The following is a 26,473-nucleotide window of genomic DNA, read 5'->3' on the forward strand; positions in this document are numbered from 1 at the left end:
TTAAGAAGGCAAATGGTATGTTGGCCTTCGTAACGAGAGGATTCGAGTACAGGAGCAAGGATGTCTTGCTGCAGTTGTACAGGGCCTTGGTGAGACCACACCTTGAGCATTGTGTGCAGTTTTGGTCACCTTATCTGAGGAAGGATGTTCTTGCCATGGAGGGGGTGCAGCGAAGATTCACCAGACTGATACCTGGGGTGGCAGGAATGACATACAAGGAGAGATTGGGTCGATTGGGCTTATACTCGCTGAAATTTAGAAGAATGAGAGGGGATCTCATTGAAACTTATAAAATTCTAACAGGACTAGACAAACTAGATGCAGGAAGGATGTTCCCGATGGCGGGGGAGTCCAGAACCAGGTTTCACAGTCTAAAGATAAGGGGTAAGCCATTTACGACAGAGATGAGGAGGAATTTCTTCACCCAGAGAGTGGTGAACCTGTGGAATTCTCTACCACAGAAGGCAGTTGAGGCCAATTCATTAAATATATTCAAGAAGGAGTTAGATATATTTCTTAAGGCTAAAGAGATCAAGGGATATGGGGAGAAAGCAGGGACAGGGTACTGAATTTGGATGATCAGCCATGATCTCATTAAATGGCAGAGCAGGCTCGAGGGGCTGAATGGCCTACTCCTGCTCCTATCTTCTATGTTTCTATGATATGAATGCAAGTTGTTGTTGTGGTCTATGACAACCAGATCAGTCTTTATGCTCCTAGGCCAGCTTTTGGACTGGTTTTCAGTGAATTGGCCTTTACTTCCAATGTGGATGAAGAGATTTGGTACACACTGAACAGAGTTTACAATGTGGTTATAATTTGTTTTGTTTTTTAAAGTTATCGAATAATTAGAAGAAGATTTGTTGGAAATAAAGTGCAATAAAAGCAAAAGAGCGAGAACTGCAACAAAGGGAAGGCGGGGCTAGAAGTGATGCTTAATTTGAACTTTTATGGCATCAGTTTATCATTACAGTAATAAAGCTACTGCTGACAATGGAGTAGCTTAAATACGGTGATATTAAGGTTTATTTCAGGACCAAAGTGTTGAGATATAAAAGTATTAAAATCTGGAATCTGAAAGTATTAAAACCCCATAGAATCTGGAATTTCCTGGTCCTGCTGGTGATGGTAACATGGAGGTTGTATTTACCTTTTGGCGCGAGGATGTAGTCGACAGCAACAACAATTACTCCAGCTTTAACCAGTGGCGGCACCATGAAACCAGACAATTCTTTGCTGCAAAAATGTTTTTTTTAAGTAAATCTGTTAAAATATTTATTTATGTCTAGTGTTACCAAACCCTAGATCTAGGATGTCCATTTATAGTCCTTGAGCTCTTGTTATCCAGCCCATGAAACTCCAGCAATTGTTTCTACTTGCCATATATTTCTTACTCTACTACTGGTTTCTACCATTTGAATTTTCCAGGCCTTGAGGTTTGGAAAGGCCTCTTCATTGGTAAATTCTAAATCTGCACACCAAGATCTGTTGGTACCAGCAGCTCCAGATACATGCAATATAATATAAAGTTTAAATTAATGTTTCCATGTGGCCCATGGTATACATCTAAGTGCCCATGAAGATGAAAAGATTGTACAGCCCTGTTGTTGAAGACAAAAATGAGAAAAAAACAATTGAGCTCATCCAGTTCAATTTCAGATCCTGATCTGAGCATTCTCCATCGTTTTCCCCCATCTCAAATTCACATCCCTCATTAGGTCAGTCGTTACTGCGCTAGGTTGCAATCTATTCCATAAGTGTGCAGTTCTAAGAATGAAGTCATCTCTTGTGGTAAATTTAACCATTAGTATTCTTAGTTTTTAATCACATGGTTGTTAGGGATAAACCCAGATTGACTTGGAATTTTTACTTCACTCTTGTTAAGTGCAATACAATCGCTTCATTTATGGTACACAAAATGTTTTTTCTGCTATAAATGCAAAGCTATTATCGCCAGGATTTTGCATCTGACAATTTTTTTTAAATGGATTACAGGAAACTTTGTGTTATCCGGAGGCTAAATGTCCAGCAAGCTCGAGCCACCAGCAAAAATCAGGAGCTGTTTTGTTCGTTTTTTTTCTTCTCGTGGCTTTTTTTTCCAAACAGTCAGGCTCTGGAAAGTCTCTCTGAAGCTGTTGCTAAGCGACAGAGATGCTGCCAAGGTACGGCCGACTGTTTAGAAGCTGTTGCTAAGCAACAGTGTTTGTTGCCAGATACGGAGCTGCTCCGTATGCTTCAACATTAGCGCTGGTTTGTCCGGCAGTTTTGAGGGAACGGCAGCAGCTCGGTCCCGTCGGTGCCGGATAGCACAAAGCTTCCTGTATTAGCAATTTCCAAACTGCTGCTGCTTATCCAGTATTTAGTGACCTGTGAAAGATTTCTGGCACAGCTCTCCCAATTCCTACTCGCTCTTTCTTCATTCTTCTTATACCCTTTTTACTTTACAGACATTGGGGGTGTGGTGCTATGAGAACTTCCGTGTGCCGCTTCCTGATTTATATTATTTTCTCCATGCATTCGGTAGAGGCTGAAGCAGGAAATTTCAGTGGACTTCTCAAAGCATGCAAACACATCGAACTGGCTCCATGAGTTTAGTAATACAGCACAGTGGCGCAGTTAATCCGAGATCCACAATAACGTGATTCTCTGACGCAGTCCGAGCCACGGAGGTCACATTTCAGAATAATTGAAACAGCAGGAGAACCACAAGTCTGCTGTCGACCACAGTCCATAAGGGAGTAGAGCTTGTGTCAGGGGCTGAAGATGATGGCTTTAGTCTTCCCAATATTGCACTCGAAGACGCTAAGGCTCATCCAAGACTGGATGCTGGACTGGAGGGATTTGAACAGGAAGTTATGAGAGAGATGCACACGGAACTGAGAGGTGTCATCACATTCAAGGAGCCTTGAGCTGAAAGATGGGCTGGAAATAGAGACCAGGAAAGTACCATGTTTGATCCACGATCTGTTTTGAGTAAGTTGATCTCAGCCAGGTTAGTTAGTTAGTGCTAGAATTGGCCTCAGTATCTCAGGTCAGCAAAGTTGGGAAAAAATAAGTTGGCCAGAAACCCATATTCCTGATCACCAACCAGTGTGGTGCCGCACCCCCCCCCCCCTCCCCCACCAGCATGGTTGAATAGTCTGGTGTCATTGACTGTCAAGGCTCACATGATAGGCCAAGGTACAAGAGACTTCTCCCACCAATGAGTCAATGCCTTCACTAGAGGAGAGGGGAGGTGAGGACAAAGTCTGTGGAGAAAAATGGACAAGAAAAATAAATCTGACCAAACCTCTTTAAAAACAAAGTGCTGGATGACTGTTCAATTGAGCATGAATGACATGGCAAATTCACTCCTTTAAACAATTATAAGCTGACCTTATCACTCTTGATTTTAACAGGCTTCACTTATCAAGTATAATTTGGATGATTTGGCTGCTGTGGATACATCCCTACTAAAAAAGCTTTTTAAAACGTTTCTACTTTGCTTTCTTAACGATAAAAGCATTCTTTTTCCTATTTATAGGTTGTTTTTTCTTGTCTGACTCAGTAAACGCTTAAAAAATGGAGAACAGCATCAATCATGAAGGATCGCACTAGCCTGCCAGGCTTATTTTTTTGTTTTAAAAGAAAATATTGCTCTTTTCATATACTTGGGGGGGGGGGGGGGGCGCAGTGGGGGGCGGGAAAGAGGTTTTCAAGGAATGATGGGCAATGCTATTTCCTAATAGGCCTACTATAGAAATCCTACAACAAGGTGGTTAAAAGTGCAGAGTGTAAAATATCCTAGTCATGTCTACATATATACGTAGGGTTAGGATTTGGTTTAATCTCATATGATTTAAGGTTTTTGCTTTAATTTTACTTATAAATGGCTTGTGGATTTGTACTGTGGCTAGAAATAATGAAATGGTTAAAGTTGTTCACTCCCAGGATGCTTTTGGGTTTAATGTGTCAGGGTACAATTTAGCTGCCTGTAGATTGCAGGATGTGTGATTTGTGCCTATTAACTTATTTTTGTAGCCACATTGTGAAAGAAGATCGCCAAGACAGTCTTGAGATGGGAAGTTGGACAATAGGCCAGAATGGTAAACAAGTTGGCATCTGGTGTTTTGTAGGAACTGTCTCATTTCTGGAGGTCTTGTTCACAATAACATTTGCCATGCCATAATGAATCAGCAAAGACAGTGTGCGTGACTAGAGACATATAAAGATCTTGAGCTTTCCTCAACAATTTGTAGTGTCAGGATTGACAAAGGTTACGTCTCTTCCCAGGGGGAAAACGGGGTAATATTGTTTATTTCTCTGTATGTCTACTGCTTAGAGACATTGTGACATGAATCAGTCATTCATGAAAGAAAGACTTATGAAATAATACTGAGCGGCCTGCTGGTGGCGCTGTCCGGGGAGAGTATAAATACTCGGGCATGGGCCCAGCTTGTGCAGGACATTCTTAACAGGAGCTAGTGAAGGACACAACTAGATCTCCATGTTGTAAAACAGTTGATTAAAGCTTTGTTTAACGCTTAGACCAAGTACCTAGTAGTTTTCTTACGTCACATTGCATGTGTTAAAGACTTGGTCAAACATAGGAAAAGGATTACGTTGCAACCATATTTGGTTTGTCAGAGTCGAATTGTCTTACAAAAGGGAAGAAGAATCCACCAAGTCTTCCATTCTAGCACAGTCATTACTTTTGCTCATCTCTCGTAGAAAAAAACTTAGACTGTTGAAAAGAAAATGGACATGTAGTGCATTGACATTGACTGAGCAGCAGCAAATACCCATGTGCTTTAATCTTTGCCTAAACCGCATAGGAGACTTGTATATATTATAGTATGGAACAATTGTTCAGCATTGTTTTCCAGGACTCACCTCAGCAGCTGCCAGTATCCTCCATGAAAATAGATAAGCAGAGCTGTAGCTGTAGTTTTACCAAAGGAAAATTAGTGTTAGGCTACCTTCACTTCAGTTCCATTACCTCTATGTATCTGTATCAGCATTACAAAAGATTTAATGAAATCAAATTGCAATATCAGCATGTTTACCACATACAAAGTCTTAATAGCAGAAGGTTCATTTTTATTTTGCTGACACACTACAATTAACTTGTAAAAATGTGATTATTGGTGCTTTTCGTTTTTTTTAAATTATTTATAGTTTAAGGTCTTTTTTTCTTTCTCAGCACCATGCAGCGTTTCCAGACTAGAGGGTGAACGGGTGGTCTAACCCAGGCAACTGCAACTAGTCAGGGGAAATCAGTGCTTTGGGTGATCCTCTGACTCCCCCCTCCCCTCCCTTCCCTTCCCTCCCCCTCCTCCCTCCCTCCCCTCCCCCCCTCTCCCCCCTCCCTCCCCTCCTCTCCCCCTCCCTCCCCTCCACTCCCCCCCCCTCTTTGCCTGTGGGGAGTGCCTGGAAGCTCAACAGCTGATATTGGTAACCTGTAATCTGGGCAATCACAGTCCCAACCCCATGTCATATCACTCTGTGACATGATACATGATAGCTCCAATGTGCTGTTCAATCATGCTTCCCAATGTACTCCTGTGCAAGAATTAGGAAAAACTGACATTAACTTTAATATCCTTAAATTATTTTATTTCCTGTTGATTTTGAATATTTTTATTGAACTAGTGAATGCTGGTGAGGAGTTACTGAACCCAATAGTGGAAAGGAGCAGAATCAACACAGTTAAAAGGGCAGACTCTTCTTATTGGCGACATTCCTACTGCCATTAGCTCAGCTTCCTTGCATGATCAGATTTCATAACTCCTTAAAACTAATCTTGTCTAGTTCATAACTTCACCTGGCCCAGAGTCCCTTCCAATTTCCTTAACCAATTGATCTTAAAGGATTAATCACAATGGCCTCCATTGGATAGTTCAGCATCACTTCCTTCTTCAATATTCCAGCTCATAACAACTTAATGGATTCCGGACTTTTTGGTTTGGACTCCGGAATCTGCATCCAGGATTAAAAGCGATGCCGTGTTCTGCTCAGTTCAACAGCAGCTTGCTACTTGAGAAGCCTAATAGACACTTTGGGGGTAATTTTTTGGAGGGTCAGCGGGTACGTTCGGTGGCGGGTCGGGTGAGAAAAAAAAATGTTTTGACAGCGGGTTGACATGCTCCTGGCATGCTCTTCTACACTCCTTATTGAACCAGGGTTGGTCCCCTGGCTTGATGGTAATGGTAGAGTGAGGGATATGCCGGGCCATGAGGTTACAGATTGTGGTGAAACACAGTTCTGCTGCTGCTGATGGCCCACAGCGCCTCATGGATGCCTAGTTTTGAGCTGCTAGATCTGTTCTGAATCTATCCGATTTAGCAAGGTGGTAGTGCCAGACAAAACGATGGAGGATGTCCTCAGTGTGAAGACGGGACCTCGTCTCCACAATGACTGTGTGATGGTCACTACTACCAATACTGTCATGGACAGATGCATCTGCGACAGGTAGATTGGTGAGGACGAGGTCATGTAGGTTTTTCCCTCATGTTGGTTCTCTCACCACCTGTCGCAGGCCCAGACTGGCAGCTATGTCCTTCAGGACTCGGCCAGCTCGGTCAGTAGTGGTGCTAGCGAGCCACTCTTGGTGATGGACATTGAATTCCCCCACCCAGAGTACATGCTGTGCCCTTGCTACTCTCAGTGCTTCTTCCAAGTGGTGTTCAACATGGAGGAATACTGATTCATCAGCTGAGGGAGGGCGGTAGGTGGTAATCAACAGGAGGTTTCCTTGCCCATGCTTGACTTGAAGCCATGAGACTTCATGCGGTCCGGAGTCAATGTTGAGGACTCCCAGGGCCACTCCTTCCCGACTGTATACCACTGTGCCACCACCCCTGGTGGGTCTGTCCTGCCCGTGGGACAGGACATACCCAGGCATGGTGATGGATGAGTTTGGGACATTGGCTGAAAGGTATGATTCTGTGAGTATGACTATGTCAGGGTGTTGCTTAACTAGTCTGTGGGACAGCTCTCCCAATTTTGGCACAAGTCCCCAGATGTTGGTGAGGAGGACTTTGCAGGGTTGATTGGGCTGGGTGTGCCGTTACCGTGTCTGTAGCCAGTGCGAAGGTCGATGCCAGGTGGGCCGTCCGGTTTTATTCTTATTATTGTGGTTCGTAGCAGTTTGTTACAACTGAGTGGCTTGCTAGGCCATTTCCGAGGGCAGTTAAGAGTCAACCACATTGCTGTGGGTCTGGAGTCACATATAGACCAGACATTGTTTATTTTATATTCAGCATGTTACATACACAGGAAGATGTTTAAAGTTACATGGGGACACAAAGAAACATTTGGGAAGTGGCTGAGCAAAGTTCAGCAACCTGGTTCACTGAGAAAAACGGACACAGATTTAAAGCAGCGTCTTGCTTTTCATCATGTGGCTGGTGCTGCTTTTCCCTTGGGTTTGCTCTTGGCCTCCATGACAACGCATCAGAATTTTTGGACTAATGTCATTGGTGGAAAGAGATGGGTGTAACTTTGACCCGCAAATGAATACAGTTTCACCCAGTGAGATTCTACAATATTTCTATGACTAAGTAAGCTTTTCCTGAGGACTATCAGGTTTGACTTAATATTTACAAGAAATCACTGTTTGGAGTGACAAGGATGCTGTTTACTAGTTGTCTTATTTAATTGTCTCACTATGTTATTTTGGTACACTAGCAAAGGATAATTTATTCACAACTTAATCACCAAAATCAATGAATTGGGAAACTAAATCAACAGAATTTGTAGATAAAATTTGCCTGTAACTTGTGGCGACAGTACTGAAAAATCACAAACCTGCCAACTTGGGTTGCGGCAGGCATTAGTGAGGCAGGGATAACATTGTTCCCCCAAATGCAACCCATAACACAGCACATCTAAAAATATAATGCCCACATAGTCAGCATCAAAATTATATATTATATATATACATACTTTAAAAAGCAACAACAGCGGTATCCAAATCGACTTTCCATTGAACTAAAACTCATTAATACTGGATTATATTCTTCTACAAACCTGTTGATGGGTTTGGAGGTAGATAAATGTCTAATTTTTCACCATCACCTTGTCCGAAGGGTACATCTAACTTACTCTGAGCTACACTGCGCCCCTTTTCAGTACCTGAAAGGCAACAAAAAAAACATTTGATTTGAGCTGAATATACAGTTACCATTTTGGAAGTTTTGTGGCAGTGGAGCCCATTGGAAAGACAACAGTGGTACCATAGAGATCTGCACATAAGTGTTGAGTGCCTACTCGGCTATCTACAGCACTGCCACCTTGGAGTCAGAAAGCTGTGAGTCCAAGCTCCATTCTAAGACAAGCACATAATCTAGGCTGGCACCTTGTGCAGTGGTGAGGGAGTGCTGCAACATTTAACTAAGGTTCAGTCTGCTTATTCAAGTGGATACTAAAGATATAATGGGAACATGGTGGGTGACGTAAGAAAACTACTAGGCACTTGGTCTAAGCATTAAACAAGGCTTTAATCAACTGTTTTACAACATGGAGATCTAGTTGTGTCCTTCACTAGTTCCTGTTAAAGAATGTCCTGAGCAAGCTGGGCCCATGCCCGAGTATTTATACTCTCCCTGGACAGCGCCACCAGCAGGCCGCCCAGTATCATTTCATAAGTCATTTCCACATGAATGACAAGATTCATGTCAGTGGGTTCAGTACTATAGAAGGTTTTCGAATGATGAGCTGAAATGGGCCAAAGACACATTTATCCAAACCACCTTGCGTCCACTCTGAATTCCCTCACAGCATTGAGTTGCTGTGCAGGAACTCTGAGTGGATGCTAAGCTAGGCAAGTTCCCACAGGGAGGGACTATGAACCCCAGGCCTCTCATGCACTCTCTAATTTCCAGAACACAATGACTAGGATAAAAATCGTACTTTGGTCTGTAATCATATTTATTTGTATTTTCCTCATTCTTTATGCATTTGTTAGTTGCTTTTCATTTTTTTCCCCACTATTTATACAAAATGATCTATTAACTACCTTTATTACCATTTCACTATTTTCTGTGTTTAACATGTACTATGTTTGCCAATATATTACAATTCTTAACCATGCTCATTTTTGTTTTTATCTCCATTTCTATTTCTAGTACTATTTTTATGTTTCCTTTAGTTACTTGCTTTTCAATCTTGTTGGTCACCACAGCTGAGCCTGAACCTGTCATCAGCCAAAGTACACACGTGCACATGCTCCAGCAGAGCCTCTAGATAACAGTCGGGAGCAGGAACCTTGGCTGATAGTTCCTCTCCCTCGCTGAACCCAGTAATACCGAACCTGAACTACTGCCCTTGCTGAGATCACCTCAATTAGCTCAAACCAGGGACTGAATCTGAGACTTTCCTAGTTAAGGTTACCATACCTTCCGATTGGCCTGGAGTCTTCAGGAATTAAAGATTAATTAACCAAATTCCAGAAACTTTGGTTCGGTCTTCACAAAGGAGGACACAAATAACCTCCCAGAGATGTCGGGGAACATAGGGTCTAATGAGAGGGAGGAACTGAATGAAATCAGTATTTGTAGGGAAATGGTGTTAGGGAAATTCACGGGATTGAAGGCCGATAAATCCCCAGGGCCTGATAATCTACATCCTAGGGTACTTGAGGAAGTGGCCCTAGAAATAGTAGATGCATTGCTGGTCATCTTCCAAAATTCAATAGACTCTGGCACAGTTCCCATGGATTGGAGGGTAGCTAATGTAACCCCACTATTTAAAAAAGGTGGTAGAGAGAAAACGGGGAATTATAGACCAGTAAGCCTGACATCGGTAGTGGGGAAAATGCTAGTGTCCATTATAAAAGATGTAATAGCAGAGCACTTGGAAAACAGTCACAGGATCAGACAAAGTCAACATGGATTTACAAAAGGTAAATCATGCTTGACTAATCTACTGGAATTTTTTGAGGATGTAACTGGTAGAATAGATAAGGGAGAACCAGTGGATGTGGTGTATTTGGACTTTCAGAAGGCTTTCGATAAGGTCCCGCATAAGAGATTAGCGTGCAAAGTTAAAGCACATGGGATTGGGGGTAAGGTACTGACTTGGATAGAGAACTGGTTGGCAGACAGGAAGCAAAGAGTTGGAATAAACGGGTCTTTTTCCGAGTGGCAGGCAGTGACTAGTGGGGTACCACAGGGATCGGTGCTAGGACCCCAGTTATTCAAAATATATATTAATGATCTAGACGAGGGAATTAGATGTAATATCTCCAAGTTTGCAAACGACACAAAGTTGGGTGGGCGTGTGTGCTGTGAGGAGGATGCAGAGAAACTCCAGTATGGTTTGGACAGGTTGGGTGATTGGGCAGATGCATGGCAGATGCAGTATAATGTGGATAAATGCGAGGTTATCCACTTTGGTGGCAAAAACAGGAAGGCAGATTATCTGAACGGCAATAGATTGGGAAAAGGGGAAGTGCAACGAGACCTGGGTGTCCTTGTGCACCAGTCGCTGAAGGTAAGCATGCAGGTGCAGCAGGCAGTTAAGAAGGCAAATGGTATGTTGGCCTTCATAGCAAGAGGATTCGAGTACAGGAGCAAGGATGTCTTGCTGCAGTTATACAGGGCCTTGGTGAGACCACACCTTGAGTATTGTGTGCAGTTTTGGTCGCCTTATCTGAGGAAGGATGTTTTTGCCATGGAGGGAGTGCAGCAAAGATTCACCAGACGGATACCTGGGATGGCAGGAATGACGTATGAAGAGAGATTGGGTCGATTGGGCTTGTATTCGTTACAGTTTAGAAGAATGAGAGGGGATCTCATTGAAACTTATAAAATTCTAACAGGACTAGACAAACTAGATGCAGGAAGGATGTTCCCGATGGTGGGGGAGTCCAGAACCAGGGGTCACAGTCTAAGGATAAGGGGTAGGCCATTTAGGACTGAGATGAGGAGGAATTTCTTCACCCAGAGAGTGGTGAATCTGTGGAATTCTCTACCACAGAAGGCAGTTGAGGCCAATTCATTAAATATATTCAAGAAGGAGTTAGATATATTTCTTAAGGCTAAAGGGATCAAGGGATATGGGGAGAAAGCAGGGGCCGGGTACTGAATTTGGATGATCAGCCATGATCGCATTGAATGGCGGAGCAGGCTCGAGGGGCCGAATGGCCTACTCCTGCTCCTATCTTCTATGTTTCTATAATCTCCTGAACAATGCTGCAAGTAACCTGGGAGAAAAATTATAGAGGCATTCAAAAAAAAAATTCCATTTACTTTGAACACTTTCATTTATTAGTTATAACACTATTGGAAATGGGGGAAAAAAGGTGGTTTGATTGGGTGGGGCGGTTGGCGGTGGGAGGTCATGTGATGAACCCTCCAGGAATATGTCCAACCAGAGTTGGCGACCCTATTCCTAGTCAGTGCACAGCAGGTCATGCAGCTACCCGTGGAGCAACCGGGGGAGCTGTGATCCTTCTTTTATCTTTTGTTTTTGAATTACCATTGCTCAATCTTGTCCAGAATTGTTGCCCAAGACCACACTTCAATTTAAAGGCAAATATTTTTGCAACGGTGCTGAAATTAACCCATGCACTCCAGCTGAAGACTGGCAACTGATTTACAGAGAATCGGGGAAAAAACTCCTTCATACAGCTAATCTGAAACCATTAACAAGTGATAACCGGACAGACGTACCCGAGTAGGTTAAGGTCTTTCTTTTTTTTTTTAAAGAGCTCATGATAAAGTTGCAAAAACAATTCTGATTATATACCAGGTGGTTATGGTACTGAACTAGCAAACTAAAGTTCAAGAGTTCAAATCCATTACAAACTTGTGTCTGCTGCAGGTAACCATTGGGGTTCAGTGGTGTCAGTCGCTCCCCAAAGTGGTCTAGCTGCCTGCTTTTTTTTTTAAAAAACAGAAGTTGACTCCCACTGCCCTGTATCTGCTAGCGTGATAGCAGGACTCGAGAGCGTAACAATGAAAGTAATCTGGACTGGATCTCAGTTTCTTATGCCTGGGTACTCCTGGGTTCGGACGAAAGGTCATCGACCTGAAACGTTAACTCTGTTTCTCTCTTCACAGATGCTGCCTGACCTGCTGAGTTTCTCCAGCATTTTCTGTTTTTATTTCAGATTTCCAGCATCCGCAGTATTTTCTTTTTGTACTCCTTTAATCGCTTTGGAGTCGAACCGAGTTAACACTAAGAGAGGTGTCAGTTGGTTCAGTTTGTAAGCTGCTCTTTCCCCCCCCCCCCCAATGTAAGTCAATACAGAACATCGAGCATGATGAAAGGCACTTGGTACAATCAGTTCAACTTCTGTTTGCTTGGCATTACATAAATAAAGAACACGTGTACACTAGTCCACTTGAAGGGATTCTTACTTAACGTAGAAAGATAGATTCGCACTGCTATCTGTCCTGCTGACAGTGCAGAGGTTATTTCTCTCTCACAGCCTTACTGCTGCTTTCACTCTGTGTCTGTGCTGATTCATATAAAGTCTCCCTTCAGACACCAGAAGAGATCAAAGACATTTATCAACACCAAGGTGTTGGATGTCTCCTGAAAGATCAGACATTGCTAACGAATGGGTCATTGTTTGGAATCTATGCAAAACCACATATTTGACTCTTAAATGACCTCTGAAGGGTAACTCAGGATAGACAATAAATGCGGCCTTGCCAACATTGCCCACACCCCGAGAACAATTTTTAAAAATACATTTTCAAATCTCATTTGTGGAAACACCAGGGACAGAAGATAACAACCACCAGAAGCGTAACCGTTTGTAAATTGCAACTTGTATCCTGCACTGCTGGAAACACACACACCTTTAGTAATTTCTTTGATATGAGCTTCTATTACTGCGTCCTTGTCCATACGGTGTGACCAGTGACTCGGAGAATACTGCTTTTCAAGTTCCTACAGTAAATAAAAATGTTAACGAAGTAATACAGTTAACGCAGCATCAAACCCTCACAATGTAACAAAAACAAGTGAGATGTCCCAACCATGTTCACCTGATTTGGATTATCAGACTCAAGTGGCAAATAAAATTTGAATTTTCAGAACCTGCAAAAGACTGATTTACATTCAGAGCTTGTTTCATCTATATGAAGCACATCACCTATGCAGTTGTAACTCGGTTATGGACTATCACTTTTAGATTACAAAATAAAATAACAAATATTAGAAAGTTGGTACAGATACGTGGGATACAAGGGTAGATTCTATGACTTCGGGCTCCCAGCATGGAGCTTCGGACACCATGGGGCAGGATTTTCATTCAGAAGTCGGGAAGGAGGCGGGACTACAACTTTCGGGGTTGTAGTCCCGCCTCCATCGAGATGCGGCCAATCCACGCGATTTTAACTTGATTGACCTTGTTGAGCCCGCCCAGCAGGCCAATTAAGGGCCACCCGGAAACAGGTGACGTCACAGACTGAAATTTCATCTGTCAAGAGGTTTTGACAGATGAAATATCATTGTTTGAAAGCTGTTTGAAACTGTCAAACACTGACAGTCTTATTTCTAACCTGAGTCCTTCTCCACAAACTCAGTTAGAAATTTCTCCTGCACAGAAAGCTGAAGGCTGTCACTTTTGACAGTTCGCAGCCATTCTGCTTTCTGTACCGGTGAGATGAGGGACTCCCGGGACCTAAAGGAAGGAAGGCTGAAAAGGTAAGAAAAGGTCATTTAAACTTCTTTAAATCACACCAAACACACTTACCTATGCACTCATGCACACATCACTCACCTGAACACCGACATCTCAACCCCTCCTTCAACCCGACGGCCCGCCTCCTCTAACTTGGCGTGGTTTGGAGCCGTTGGGAATCCCACACTTCAACCTTAAAAATAGGGATTAGGCTAAAAACTGCCTGTTAACTACCCGGAGGCAGCAGGTAGGTGCGTACTTTTCTTGCGGTCCTGGGCCTGCAGCCGTACACCTGTGTAAAGGCCCACGTATCCCAGGGGCGCAGGCAGTTTGCAAGCGTCCCTGGGATCACGTGGGCCAGCCCAACCAATCACAAAAGGGGGATTCCATTATGCTTATGGGGATTCCATTTACGTACAGAAACCCCATAAGCATAATAGGAATCCCCTTAAAAAATATTTTAACAACATTGAAATAAAAATAAATCATCACATGGTCAAAATGAATTAAAATACAATTTAATTAAACATTTAAAACAAAAATTTAATTTTTTGAAAAATCTATGTAAACATTTTTAAAGGGGCCAAAAATAACCTAAACTAACTTTAAAGGTTTTTGAATGTTTAAATCATTTAAAAAATGTTATTTTAATATTTATTTAAACCCTTACGCTGGTATAAGGCCCTACGCCTGCTTTTACCAGGCGTAAGAGCTTCGTGGGCATTCGCTGGGCAGTAGTTGGGCAAATACCCCCACTCTGCGACAGCCAATGTCCATTTCCTGTGCATGGGTACAATCTGTCAAGCTGAAACATGACAGATCGCAAGTTCCAGGTTTTCGTGCAAGCGCATCGCATGCGGAAACCCGGAACTGGCGGGGCACTTATAGCGTACGTGATCATAGGCCCCCGGAAAATCCAGGCCAATATGTCTGGGGCTGGGGACAGGGCTTCTGGGCTTCACCGAGCCCTCTCTAAGCCTCCTTCTTGCCGGGGAAATGCACCTATATTGTTAGGGACGGAGTAATTCTGGGAAGGTGGCTTACACACTCATTCGTCACTGCAGGTCTACAGTCAGTGGCCATCTTGAGAAGGTCATCCTGGTCATTCTCCCATATTGGTCATATTGCTGGCTCTGGCCACTGGAGGGGGCAGTGGAATGGCTGGTGGTCCTGACAAGTTTACTTTCTCAAAGTCTGTTACACTTGCACGATGAAAACATTGATAAAATGCCAAGTTTACTTGGTTCACTGATATGTAATGCTATTTTAATCACGTAAGTGTTGCTCAACTCTACACAGAGCAGGCTGGATCTCAGATTTCTTGTTTTCAATTTAACTTCTGTTTACTAAGTCTGATCACTTCTTATTTGGAACGAAGAACTAGGAGTTCTGCCATGGATACTAGGACACAGATCTGTGCCCACACTCCATAAAATTCAGCCCAAATTACACACGGCACCGTATGATAAAACAGAGTTGTGGAGAAACCCAATATACAGCTCCTGATAAAGTGACACCTCAATGAAACTCAAATGCACTATAACATGTACAGCTCCCTTAATAGAAAACACAATGCTAAGATCTTGTTTACAACATGCCCGCCACTGGAATGCTTTCCTTCTGGTTTCCAAACATACTGAGAGGACTCTCTGCGCTGGCCATTCAGCGCACATAGTATGTACTATTGATAAGGCATGTGAAGAGAGTCAATCAAAAAAACTAAACAAAATTCACTTACCTCTTTGTCCATTTCCTTACAAGAGCTCATTCTGCCAGTGATTTAAGTTACTCTCAGAAACTTGGTCCTTGGCCGGGAATCAGCGTTGGAACCTTATCAATTGAAAGAGCAATAATGAATTGGTCAGTGATTAACTGCCTTTTAATGGAGTGTAACATATTTGTTTACATATTAATTTTGTACAGTTTAAGGTGTTGCTTCAAATGTTTTGCATTATGATGTTGTTTAGAGCCTATTTTAATACCATAATTATTCATAATATTCCAGCAAGAATCAAGTGGGATAGATTTCAGGCTTGTAAGAACATAAGAGCATAAGAATTAGGAGCAGGAGTAGGCCATACAACTTGTAATGTATGTACCTTTAAGGGAGAGAACTACTTTTTACAGCTCCTGTATACTGTAGTACCGGCAGTGACCACACCTGTATATAAACCCTGAGTAGTGATCTGTACAGTTAGTTCTAGAATAACCCTCATTCAGTAAACACCTGTTGTACCGTTTCTCCTGCAGTCTGTGTCTTATTATATACAGACACAACATTGGCGACGAGCAGATTCGAACCTACCTGCAACTCTGCATCACCTCCCAGGGATTCGCTCCTGGAGAACAGTGGAAGGAGGTCGAGTCCAGAAGCACGGGCGTCGACCACGGGCAACCGCCCAGTCATCCAGCGGAGATTTGAGCATCGCAGGGGATGCTGTCGAGAGCCAGGCTTGGCTTTCCAGTCACGGTGGTCCAGCGAAACGGGCTGGCAACAGGTACTGCGCAGACCCTTCCCGGACAGCGGCGGCTAGAGCCGACCGAGCGGCACAGAAAAAGGCAGAGCAGCATCGACGGGGGAGAGAGAGAGGGCAGAGCGCACAGGGCGCAGCTGGTGTTCAGGACCGAGCGGCGTCAACGGGGAGAGAGACGAGAGAGAGCAGAGCGCAGCCGGTGTTCAAGGGCCGAGCAGCGTCAACGGGGGAGAGAGGCGAGAGAGAGCGGAGCGCGGCCGGTGTTCGGGGGGGCCGAGCAGTGTCGGCGGGGGAAGAGAGGCGTGCAGGAAAACGCGAGGCGCTGCCATTGCCACGAGGACCGCAGAGAGCGGCATTGGCAGCAGCGCAGGAGCAGCGCACGAAACCCACAGGGCGTCGCCATTTGCCACGAGGACCGCTGAGAGCGGTGTTGGCAGCAGCGCGGGAGACGCCATTTTAAGTCGCAGCGGGGAAGAAAGGAAAGCGCGGGAGATGCCATTTTAAGCCAGTCTAACCACACCCAAAAATGCCGAAGAGTGGCAGTATCACAGCGTTCGACAATGAAGTCGAAGATTGGACGACATATGTCGAACGCATAGAAGTATACTGCAAGGCGAATGAAGTGCCAGATGACAAGCGCTGGTATTGTTGAATTCAATGGGTGCAAAAACGTATGGCTTACTACAAAACCTAGTAACCCCAGAGAAGCCAGTAGAAAAGGATTTTGAAAACATAGTGTCAATCCTACAGGACCACTTAAACCCCACACCGCTGCTGATAGCAGAAAGATTTAAGTTTCACAAAAGGAACCAGCATAAAGATGAAAGTAATGCTGAGTATTGAACGGAACTGCGCAAGCTATCGAAACACTGCCAGTTTGGAACGGGACTAGCAGATACTTTAAGGGACAAGTTTGTGTATGGGCTTCAAAGTGAAGGAACCCAGAAACGGCTTCTATCAGAAAAGGATCTTACGCTGGACAAGGCATTCAGCATTGCAGTATCACACGAAGCAGCCGCACGGGGCGCTGCAGAGATACAACGGAGACCGCAAGAATATGGCACAAATGAAATGTCATACGGAACAGTGAAGTGCTATCGCTGCGGCAGAACAACACACAACCATAATGATTGCTGGTTCAAGGACAAAGTGTGCAGACAGTGTGGAAAAGTAGGACACATAGCAAGAGTCTGCAGGTCGGGAAAGAAAACCAGCAGCAAGAAATCTCCACAGGAGAAGTATAAGAAGGTACATAAAGTGACGGAGAGTAGTTCAGACGAACAGAAAAGTGACACAGACTCCGGAAGCAAGGAGCTGGGTTGTCTGAAACTACATAATGTGATCAAAACGGAGGATCACCAAACTATCTAGGTCACGCTCAAGATAGCAGGAGTCCAAATGAAAATGGAATCGGACACAGGATCAGCCCTAACAGTCATAAACCGAAGGGACTACAAGCGGCTATTCTCACATATACCCTTGAGAGATACAAAGATTGTCTTGAAGACGTACACGGGGCAAAAAGTCTACCCCAAACGTTATATATAACGGCAAGGAAACACCAAAAATTGACCTATGTGTATTGCCAGATGGAGGACCACCACTACTAGGACGTGAATGGATCCGGAAGATACAGCTAGATTAGCATTCCATACAAGCACTGACTGTAGATGCCAAAAAGGATGACGACGTCACACCTGGACGACTGTCAAAAATGCTAACTGACGCACAAGAAGTGTTCCAGCAGGGACTCGGAACACTAAAAGGCATAACAGCGACGATCAAAATAGAGGAAAATGCAAGCCCAAAGTTTTTTAAGGCCAGACTGGTACCTTATGCGATCCGCCCAGCCGTCGAAGCAGAGCTGGAAGGTTTGGAACATTCAGGAGTACTGTCCAAAGTGGACTGGAGCGAGTGGGCTACACCCATCGTTCCTGTAATGAAGAGGTCGTTGAGTAATACGCCTGGGGAACCAAAGAAGGTTCGCATCTGTGGGGCTTTAAGGTGACAGTGAACCCAGTCCTTCACACTGTACAATATCCGCTTCCGCGGATTGAAGATATTTTCGCCTCGCTATCTGGAGGGAAACGCTTCACTAAGATTGATCTGGCCCAGGCGTACCTGCAAATGGAGGTAGAAGAAGCCTCAAAACAGTACCTCACGATCAACACTCATAAAGGTCTCTACCAATACAACCGGCTGGTGTTTGGGGTAGCATCAGCTCCGGCTATTTGGCAAAGGGCAATGGAACAAGTCCTGCAAGAGATTCCAGGGACCCAGTGTTATTTGGACGACATCCTGGTCACAGGCGAAAATGACAGTGATCACCTCGCCAACCTGGAGCAGGTGCTCACTAGATTGAAGGCTCCGAGCTAATCGCCACAAATGCGAGTTTTTCCAGAAGCAGATCTCGTATTGTGGCCACGTTATTGATAAAGAGGGGTTACATAAGTCCCCTGAAAAGATTGAGGCAGTAGTCAAGGCTCCAGCACCGGAAAATGTGTCACAACTGAGGTCGTTCCTCGGGCTGGTGAACTACTACCATAAGTTCTTGCCGAATTTGTCCACAGTACTACACCCACTGAACACCCTACTGCAAACGGGGGTACCATGGAAGTGGAGTGACGAATGTGAACGAGCTTTCCAGAAGAGCAAAGCATTGATCACATCAAAAGAGGTGTTGGCTCATTTCAACCCAGCACTACCAATTCGGTTGGCGTGTGATGCATCACCCTATGGCATTGGAGCGGTGCAGTCACACAAATTCCCGGACGGCTCGGAGAGGCCAGTAGCCTTTGCGTATCGGTCACTAACCTCAGCCGAGCGTAACTACGCCCAGATTGACAGGGAGGCCCTCAGCCTAGTGTGGGGAGTGAAAAAGTTCAATCACTATCTGCACGGGCAGAAGTTCACCTTGCTGACTGACCACCAACCACTTGTCTCCATCTTTAATCCAAAGAAGGGCGTTCCGGTGATGACTGCGCAACGGCTACAAAGATGGTCCCTTTTTCTAGGGGCGCACCAATATGAAATCAAGTACAAGGGCACGAAACAGCATGGAAACGCTGATGGGCTATCACGCCTGCCACTGCCTACTGCGGAGGAAGCACCAGCAGTGGATCCTGTCGAAATATTTCATTCAACTATAATTGAATGCTTGCCAGTAACTAACGCTGGTATAGAGAAGGAGACCCGAAATGACCCGACACTGTCTCGGGTATATGATTTGACGGTGAAGGAATGGCCAGCACATGGCGACTCACTGTTGCCAGCATTCTCATCCAGAAGAGAACAGCTGTCAGTATGCCAGGGGACCTTGATGTGTGGATCCCGAGTGGTAATTCCACCCAAGTTAAGGGAGAGAGTGCTCAATGAGCTTTACGAAGGTCATCTGGGAGGGGTGAAACTGAAAAGCCTTGCTAGGGCTTATGTGTGGTGGCCGGGGATCGATCAGCAAATCGAGGACCTGACAAAGAGCTGCTCAGGATGCCAGAAGGTCCAAAATACACCACCACATGCCCCTCTACACCCATGGGAGTGGCCCTCATCTCCATGGCAACGGGTGCATATTGATTTTGCTGGTCCATTCATGGACTCAATGTTTTTAATAGCCGTGGATGCGCACTCGAAATGGCCTGAGGTGATCAAAATGTCCTCCACCACCACAGAGAAAACTATTGCAGACCTACGGACCATTTTTGCCAGGAACGGCTTGCCAGAGCAGATTTGCTCTGATAACGGACCACAGTTTGTGTCCGAAGAGTTTCAAAGATTTATGAAAAGGAATGGGGTAAGGCATTACACATCCGCCCCGTATCATACAGCCACAAATGGATTGGCTGAGAGGTTCGTACAAACCTTTAAAAAAGCAGTAAAGGCCATGTGCGATGACGACATTCCACTGCAGCATAAGGTGGACAATTTCCTGTTAGCCTACAGAAATGCGACACATGCAGTCACCAACCAGGCCCCGGCCATGATGTTCTTTAACCGAAGGTTGAGATCTCGTCTGGATTTGCTCAGACCAAATGTACGAAGAGATGTTGAGAGTAAGCAATTCCAGCACATCAATGAGAAGTCGACAAGGAGCTTCAATGTAGGGCAACCAGTCTTGGCCCGCGACTACCGAACAGAGAAATGGCAACCAGGAACGATATGCACACGGCAGGGGCCACTAACGTACACAGTGGATGTTGGGGAGAACATTGTGAGACGCCATGCTGACCAGATCCTAGAGTCACAGGAACGAGTCAACCCCATGTCTCAGCCATACGTACCTGGTGAGGAACCCAACGTACAGGTCGCATCTACCTCAGAAACAATAGCATTGGAAGCTGATGAATCAACTGACGACAGGGTGCTAGAATCGCCTCCGCACCAAGAGCGAGACACTCGGGAAAGGCGTTATCCAGGAAGAATCAGGAAGCCTCCCCAAAGACTGAATTTATAAATAGACTATTTTCAGCTAATGTTGCATGTTAAAAGTGTTAATTGTAATTAGTTTGATATTTAATTATTAAATGAGTGTTATGGTACTGTTAATCTAAAAGGGGAGAAATTGTAATGTATGTACCTTTAAGGGAGAGAACTACTTTTTACAGCTCCTGTATACTTTAAGTACCGGCAGTGACCACATGTGTATATAAACCCTGAGTAGTGATCTGTACAGTTAGTTCTAGAGTAACTCTCATTCAGTAAACACCTGTTGTACCGTTTCTCCTGCAGTCTGTGTCTTATTATACACAGACACAACACAACTCTTCGAGCCTGCTCCGCCATTCAATAAGGTCATGGCCGATCCTGAGACATGTTGGAAAGTTGTGCAAATTCCTTCACTTATTGCACAAGCAGGAACAAGGGAAGTTCTGCTGAACAGCTCCTTAAGTTACAGCAAGTTAACCCAATCAGAAGTTAGCTAGAATTATTCAAATGTCACCTCAATGAGGCTGTTAATTATGCTATTGTATGCTAATGAGTGCAGCATCACACGCGGATATTTCTCAAAGTGAAGGCCAAGACCAACAGTCCAAGATCCCACTAAGATTGAAAAAAGAGTAAAAATGAATGGGAGGTAAATCGAGTGATGCCAAGCTTAGGTTTTTAAAATGGTGAAGTTCTACAGTTTTGAAGTCCTCTTAAAAGATGAATTAGACAGTTTGAAAATTCTTGATTTCAACACAGTGGGGATGCTGGGGTGGAGAGAGAGTGCGTAGGATGATGCATTTGAAGCTTAGAAGGAACAGGAATGGAAAAATTCAGGAAAAATACCTTTCTGTACACGTATCGATATTGTAAGAAAGGTTGTGCTGTAGAGAGAGAGAGAGAGAGAGAGAGATTAGAATCTGTAGTGAGAGAATCACTTATCAAATGACAAGTTTTTTTTAATCCTGTGGATGGACGAGGGGAGGGCGGGGTGTTAAAACTATAAAAACCTGAAACCCAATCCACCACACCCAATTCCAGTTTTAACAGAGGTTGCTTGGGGGCGGGTGACTTACCTGATCGCAAGAGGCGGGTCAATTATTTAAATATGCTAATGAGGCTGTGTGCCTCAAATCTTAACAGACTTTTCCAGGCCTCCAAAATACGGCAGCTGAAGGTAGGAAAGGCCAGATCCAGCAGACAAGTGCCTTTCCAGCACTGCTTGTAGACCAGGGGGAGCAGGAGTGCTTCTCCCCCCAACCCCACAAGCTTACCTGCTTCTCTCCCGGTGATCTCCACCTCCCCCCCCGCACCCCGACTCGTGACCTCCCCCATCGCCACGCTCTCCCCCACCGACCTTCGATCTAACCCGACCCATGCTCTCCCCCACCGACCCTCGATCTAACCCGGCCTGTGATCCTCCCCCCGACCCTCCCTCCCCGACCCGCGATCCCCCCCGACCCACGCTCTCCCTCCCCGACCCTCGATCTAACCCGGCCTGTGATCCTCCCCCCCGACCCACGATCCTCCCTCCCCGACCCGCGATCCCCCCCGACCCTCGATCTTGGACACCAACGCCCCTCCGGAACCTTCTTCCCCTTCACTTTCCTCTGACCCCCCTTCTCCCAATCTTACCCCCTGCCGCGTTTTCACTATCCCCTCTGACCTCCCACTCTCTGACCCTGAACGATCAGTCCTCAGCAAAGGCCTGAGCTTCATCCCCTTACGTCCCCACCTCAATGAATTTCGGGCTCGGCACGATGTTGAGCTCTTTTTCCGCCGCCTTCGTCTCCGTGCCCACTTCTCTGGCCAGGAGTCTTCCCCCCGTACAACTGACCCTTTCTCCCGCTTGCAGAATTCCCGTTCTACCTGGACCCCTCCCCCTGGCCTCTTACCCTCTCTAGATCTTTTCATCGCTAACTGCCGCCGTGACATCGGCCGTCTCCATTTCTCTGCTCCCCTCACTCACTCCAACCTACCTCCCTCTGAACTTGCAGCACTCCATTCTCTTAGATCCAACCCTGACATTGTCATTAAACCCGCTGACAAGGGTGGTGCTGTTGTTGTTTGGTGCACTGACCTCTACCTAGCGGAAGCTGAACGCCAACTCTCCGACACCTCCTCCTACCTCCCCCTGGACCATGACCCCACTACCGAACATCAAACCACCGTTTCCAAGACTGTCACTGACCTCATCTCCTCTGGAGATCTTCCCCCCGCTGCCACCAACCTCATAGTTCCCCAACCCCGCACAGCCCGCTTCTACCTCCTTCCTAAGATCCACAAACAGGACTGCCCTGGTAGACCCATCGTTTCAGCCTGTTCTTGCCCCACGGAACTTATCTCTTCCTATCTTGACTCCATCTTTTCTCCCCTTGTCCAGTCTCTTCCCACCTACATCTGCGACTCTTCGGACGCCCTCCGCCACTTTAACAGTTTCCTGGCCCCAACCACTTCCTTTTCACCATGGACGTACAATCCCTCTACACCTCCATCCCCCACCCGGATGGCCTGAGGGCACTCCGCTTCTTCCTTGGAGAGGCCCGACCAGTCCCCATCCACCACTACCCTCCTCCACCTGGCTGAACTTGTTCTCACATTGAACAACTTCTCCTTTAACTCCACTCATTTCCTCCAAATCAAAGGTGTTGCCATGGGTACCCGCATGGGTCCTAGCTATGCCTGCCTTTTCGTGGGCTATGTGGAACAATCTTTGTTCCAGTCCTACTCGGGTCCCCTCCCTCACCTCTTTTTCCGATACATTGATGACTGTATCGGTGCAGTTTCCTGCTCTCGTCCCGAACTTGACAATTTCATTCACTTTGCCTCCAATTTCCACCCTTCCCTCACCTTCACATGGTCCATCTCTGACTCTTCCCTTCCCTTCCTCGACTTCTCCGTCTCCATCTCTGGGGATAGGTTATCGACCAATATTCACTACAAGCCCACTGACTCCCACAGCTACCTGGACTACACTTCCTCCCACCCCGCTTCCTGTAAGGACTCTATTCCATTCTCCCAGTTTCTCCGTCTCCGCCGTATCTGCTCCGACGATGCCACCTCCCACACCAGTGCTTCAGACATGTCTTCCTTTTTCCGCAACTGAGGATTCCCCTCTACCGTGGTTGACACGGCCCTCGACCGGGTCAGTTCTATCTCCCGCACTTTTGCCCTCACCCCTGCCTCCCGGAACCACGATAGGGTTCCCCTTGTCCTCACCCTTCACCCCACCAGCCTCCACATTCAACGGATCATCCTCCGGCATTTCCGCTGCCTCCAAAGTGATCCCACCACCAAACGTATCTTCCCCTCCCCTCCCCTTTCAGCATTCCGCAGGGACCGCTCCCTCCGAGACACCCTAGTCCACTCCTCTATCACCCCAAACAGCCCTTCCCCTTCGCCTGGCACCTTCCCGTGCAAACAGAGGAGATGTAACACCTGCCCCTATACCTCCCCCCTTCCCACTGTCCAGGGCCCCAAACACCCCTTCCAGGTGAAACAGCGATTTACTTGTACTTCTCGCAATCTAGTATACTGTATTCGCTGCTCACGATGCGGTCTCCTCTACATTGGGGAGACCAAACGCAGATTGGGTGACCGCTTTGCGGAACACCTCCGTTCAGTCCGTAAGGGTGATCCCGAGCTTCCGGTCGCCTGTCATTTTAATTCACCGCTCCATTCCCACTCGGACCTCACCGTCCTTGGCCTCTTGTATTGTTCCACGGAAGCTCAACGTAAACTCGAGGAACAGCACCTCATCTTCCGATTAGGCACTTTGCAGCCTTCCGGACTCAATATCGAGTTCAACAATTTCAGATCATAACCTCGGCCCCTATTACATTTTCTCTTGTAATTTTTCCACTCTTTCCCCTCCCCCCCCCCCCTTTCCTTTTGTTTCGCTCTCACACCTGGCAGCTATCCCTTGCCCTGCCAGTACACTTTACACCTAATCTCAGCCTATTACCATCTCGTCTAGCTTCCAACACCTTTCATTGTCTCTTTTTTACTTCTTTTGTTTCTTTTATCCGATCGCAGCCCTGCCTCCGATCCATCTTTTCTTTCCAGTTTTGAAGAAGGGTTCGACCCGAAACGTCAACTCAAATTTCTGTCCACGGATGTTGCCTGACCTGCTGAGTTTTTCCAGCATTTTCTGTTGTTATTTCGGATTTCCAACATCCGCAGTATTTTGCTCTCGATCTAACCCGACCCGCGATCCCCCTCCCCGACCTCACCCCTGACCTGTGATCACTTCTACCCCCCCTGTGCTCACACCCAGACCCATGATTTCTCCCAACCTGCGATTTCCTCAATCCGCTCCTCCCCGCCGCGATTTCTCCCTCCCTCCTCTCCGCTCCCCAGTTGTGCCTTTCCAGCAAGGGCATTCCCTTCCGACAGCCAACCAGCCTCTCACTCTGGCTGGCGGCCAGCCGGGAAACAGAGACAAAAATTCAAATGCGGTCCTGCCGTTAAATTTGGCAGGAACTCCATGTTTGCGGGTTTCCCGGTCGCTTCAAGTCCCACCCGCTCCTTCCCACCTCCCCGTAAGGCCGGGGCTTATATCTGTCTTATTAAGGCAAAGCAAGAGAAAGAACAACCAGAAGCTCAAAGCAGTAACAACTCTTGGTACTCAACAACATCGAACAGCTGCTAAACTAAAACTCTGTCTTAAATCGTAAAAAAGAAAACTATAACTGCGTGCTTTAGCATTGCACTTACCAGCGCACCGCACTGTGCTGGGCTGGGCTGTTTGAACATTGAAATAGCAGAATGTTTGGCAATACTTACTTAATCCCCTCAATAGCTGTTCAAACAAAGTCATGGGTTACCAACGCTGTAGTAACAGAATGAAAAGTCTAAACCAACAACTATTACTAACCCGTCCAGACAACTTATAGATGAGGCTATGCTCCAACAACCATTCACTGCATTTACATCAAAACATGATTCACTGCATCAATTTAACATTCACTGAAGCAAATATGGGGCACTTTGCAACAAACTCGTCAGCTACACTTCGAACTCAACCGCCTGAAAATGCACCACTGCAGCCGTTTCCCTTTTAAACCTCTCTAGCGTGTGAGGAGTTTCCTGGGCCACACAGGCATTTCCCTACCCAAATACTTCTCACGGGACAACCGATAAGCGCACCTTGGGCTAGGGGAGGGAGAAATTGGCCGAGGTTCCTGCTGCTGCTGAGTATTGGAAAATGCATGTGCATGGGTATCGGGTGATGGGGCAGCATTGCACTCTGCCACTGACACACTCTCTGGAGCAGGTGTGTCAGACTCATTCTATATGGTGGGCCTGATCTGACATCCCAGTAAAACTATTTGGACACACTGGGGTGGAAATTGGTACGTGTTTCGCCCATTTTTGGGGCGTACAACGGGCGCAATGTGGGCGGGCGGCCGGCCCTGCGCCGCTCTATTGGCCTCCTGAAGTCAGCGATGGCTCAATTTAAATGTGCGAAGAAGGATCCTGCGCCTGTTTCAGGACCCTTCTGCAAAATGCGTGAAAAGCTGGCTGTGGGGCGTGTGCCGTGCAAGCTCCGACTGCTTCTTTCAGTTCTCCAGCGGCCTAAACAAGACCCTTAAAGGGACAGCTGCAGGCCGCTGGGGAAATGGTAGGGGACGTGTTTTATCTTTCTTTACTTTCCCCCTTGCGTGGAGACAGGGGGAACAGGAGTGATCCTCCCAAAGCCACGGCACTACTGTGGGCCGCTGCCGGCCAGTACTCGCAACTGCTGCATTTTCCACCACACCACCTGGCAGGACTTGCCAGAAAGGCTGCAGGCCCAAATATGATCCCCAACACCAGGCGTGCTGCCTCTGGAGGCCCATCCTGTGCCTGCAGCTCGCCTCTGATACTATAATGAGGCCCGAGGTCCAATTGCGGATGAACTTCGGGCCCTGGCTTCTGATGCTGCTTGAATTTCCATCACATCCCAATATTTTTGCAT

General features: G+C 46.1%; 1 protein-coding gene across 5 annotated transcripts in view; it reads right to left on the reverse strand.

Moving 5' to 3' along the window:
• The window catches only part of afmid (arylformamidase), a 39,410-nt gene extending 13,867 nt beyond the window's left edge, over positions 1–25,543 (reverse strand). Inside the window, exons 1-7 of one of the 5 annotated variants that reach the window (XM_085963778.1) lie at positions 25,300–25,543; positions 21,361–21,398; positions 15,357–15,448; positions 12,792–12,882; positions 8,011–8,115; positions 4,873–4,921; positions 1,151–1,236 (exon numbers count right to left, since the gene is read on the reverse strand). In XM_085963778.1, the coding sequence (XP_085819904.1) occupies positions 1,151–1,236; positions 4,873–4,921; positions 8,011–8,115; positions 12,792–12,882; positions 15,357–15,386 (361 nt within the window). In that variant the 5' untranslated portion in view covers positions 15,387–15,448; positions 21,361–21,398; positions 25,300–25,543. The other 4 variants (XM_085963777.1, XM_085963779.1, XM_085963781.1 and 1 more) reach the window with 4 other exon arrangements.
• Between the last annotated feature and the right edge of the window lie 930 nt (positions 25,544–26,473).

Source organism: Somniosus microcephalus, chromosome 21, assembly GCF_052327205.1.
Source record: "Somniosus microcephalus isolate GS21.2 chromosome 21, FLI_Smic_1.0, whole genome shotgun sequence".
Lineage (NCBI taxonomy): Eukaryota > Metazoa > Chordata > Chondrichthyes > Squaliformes > Somniosidae > Somniosus > Somniosus microcephalus.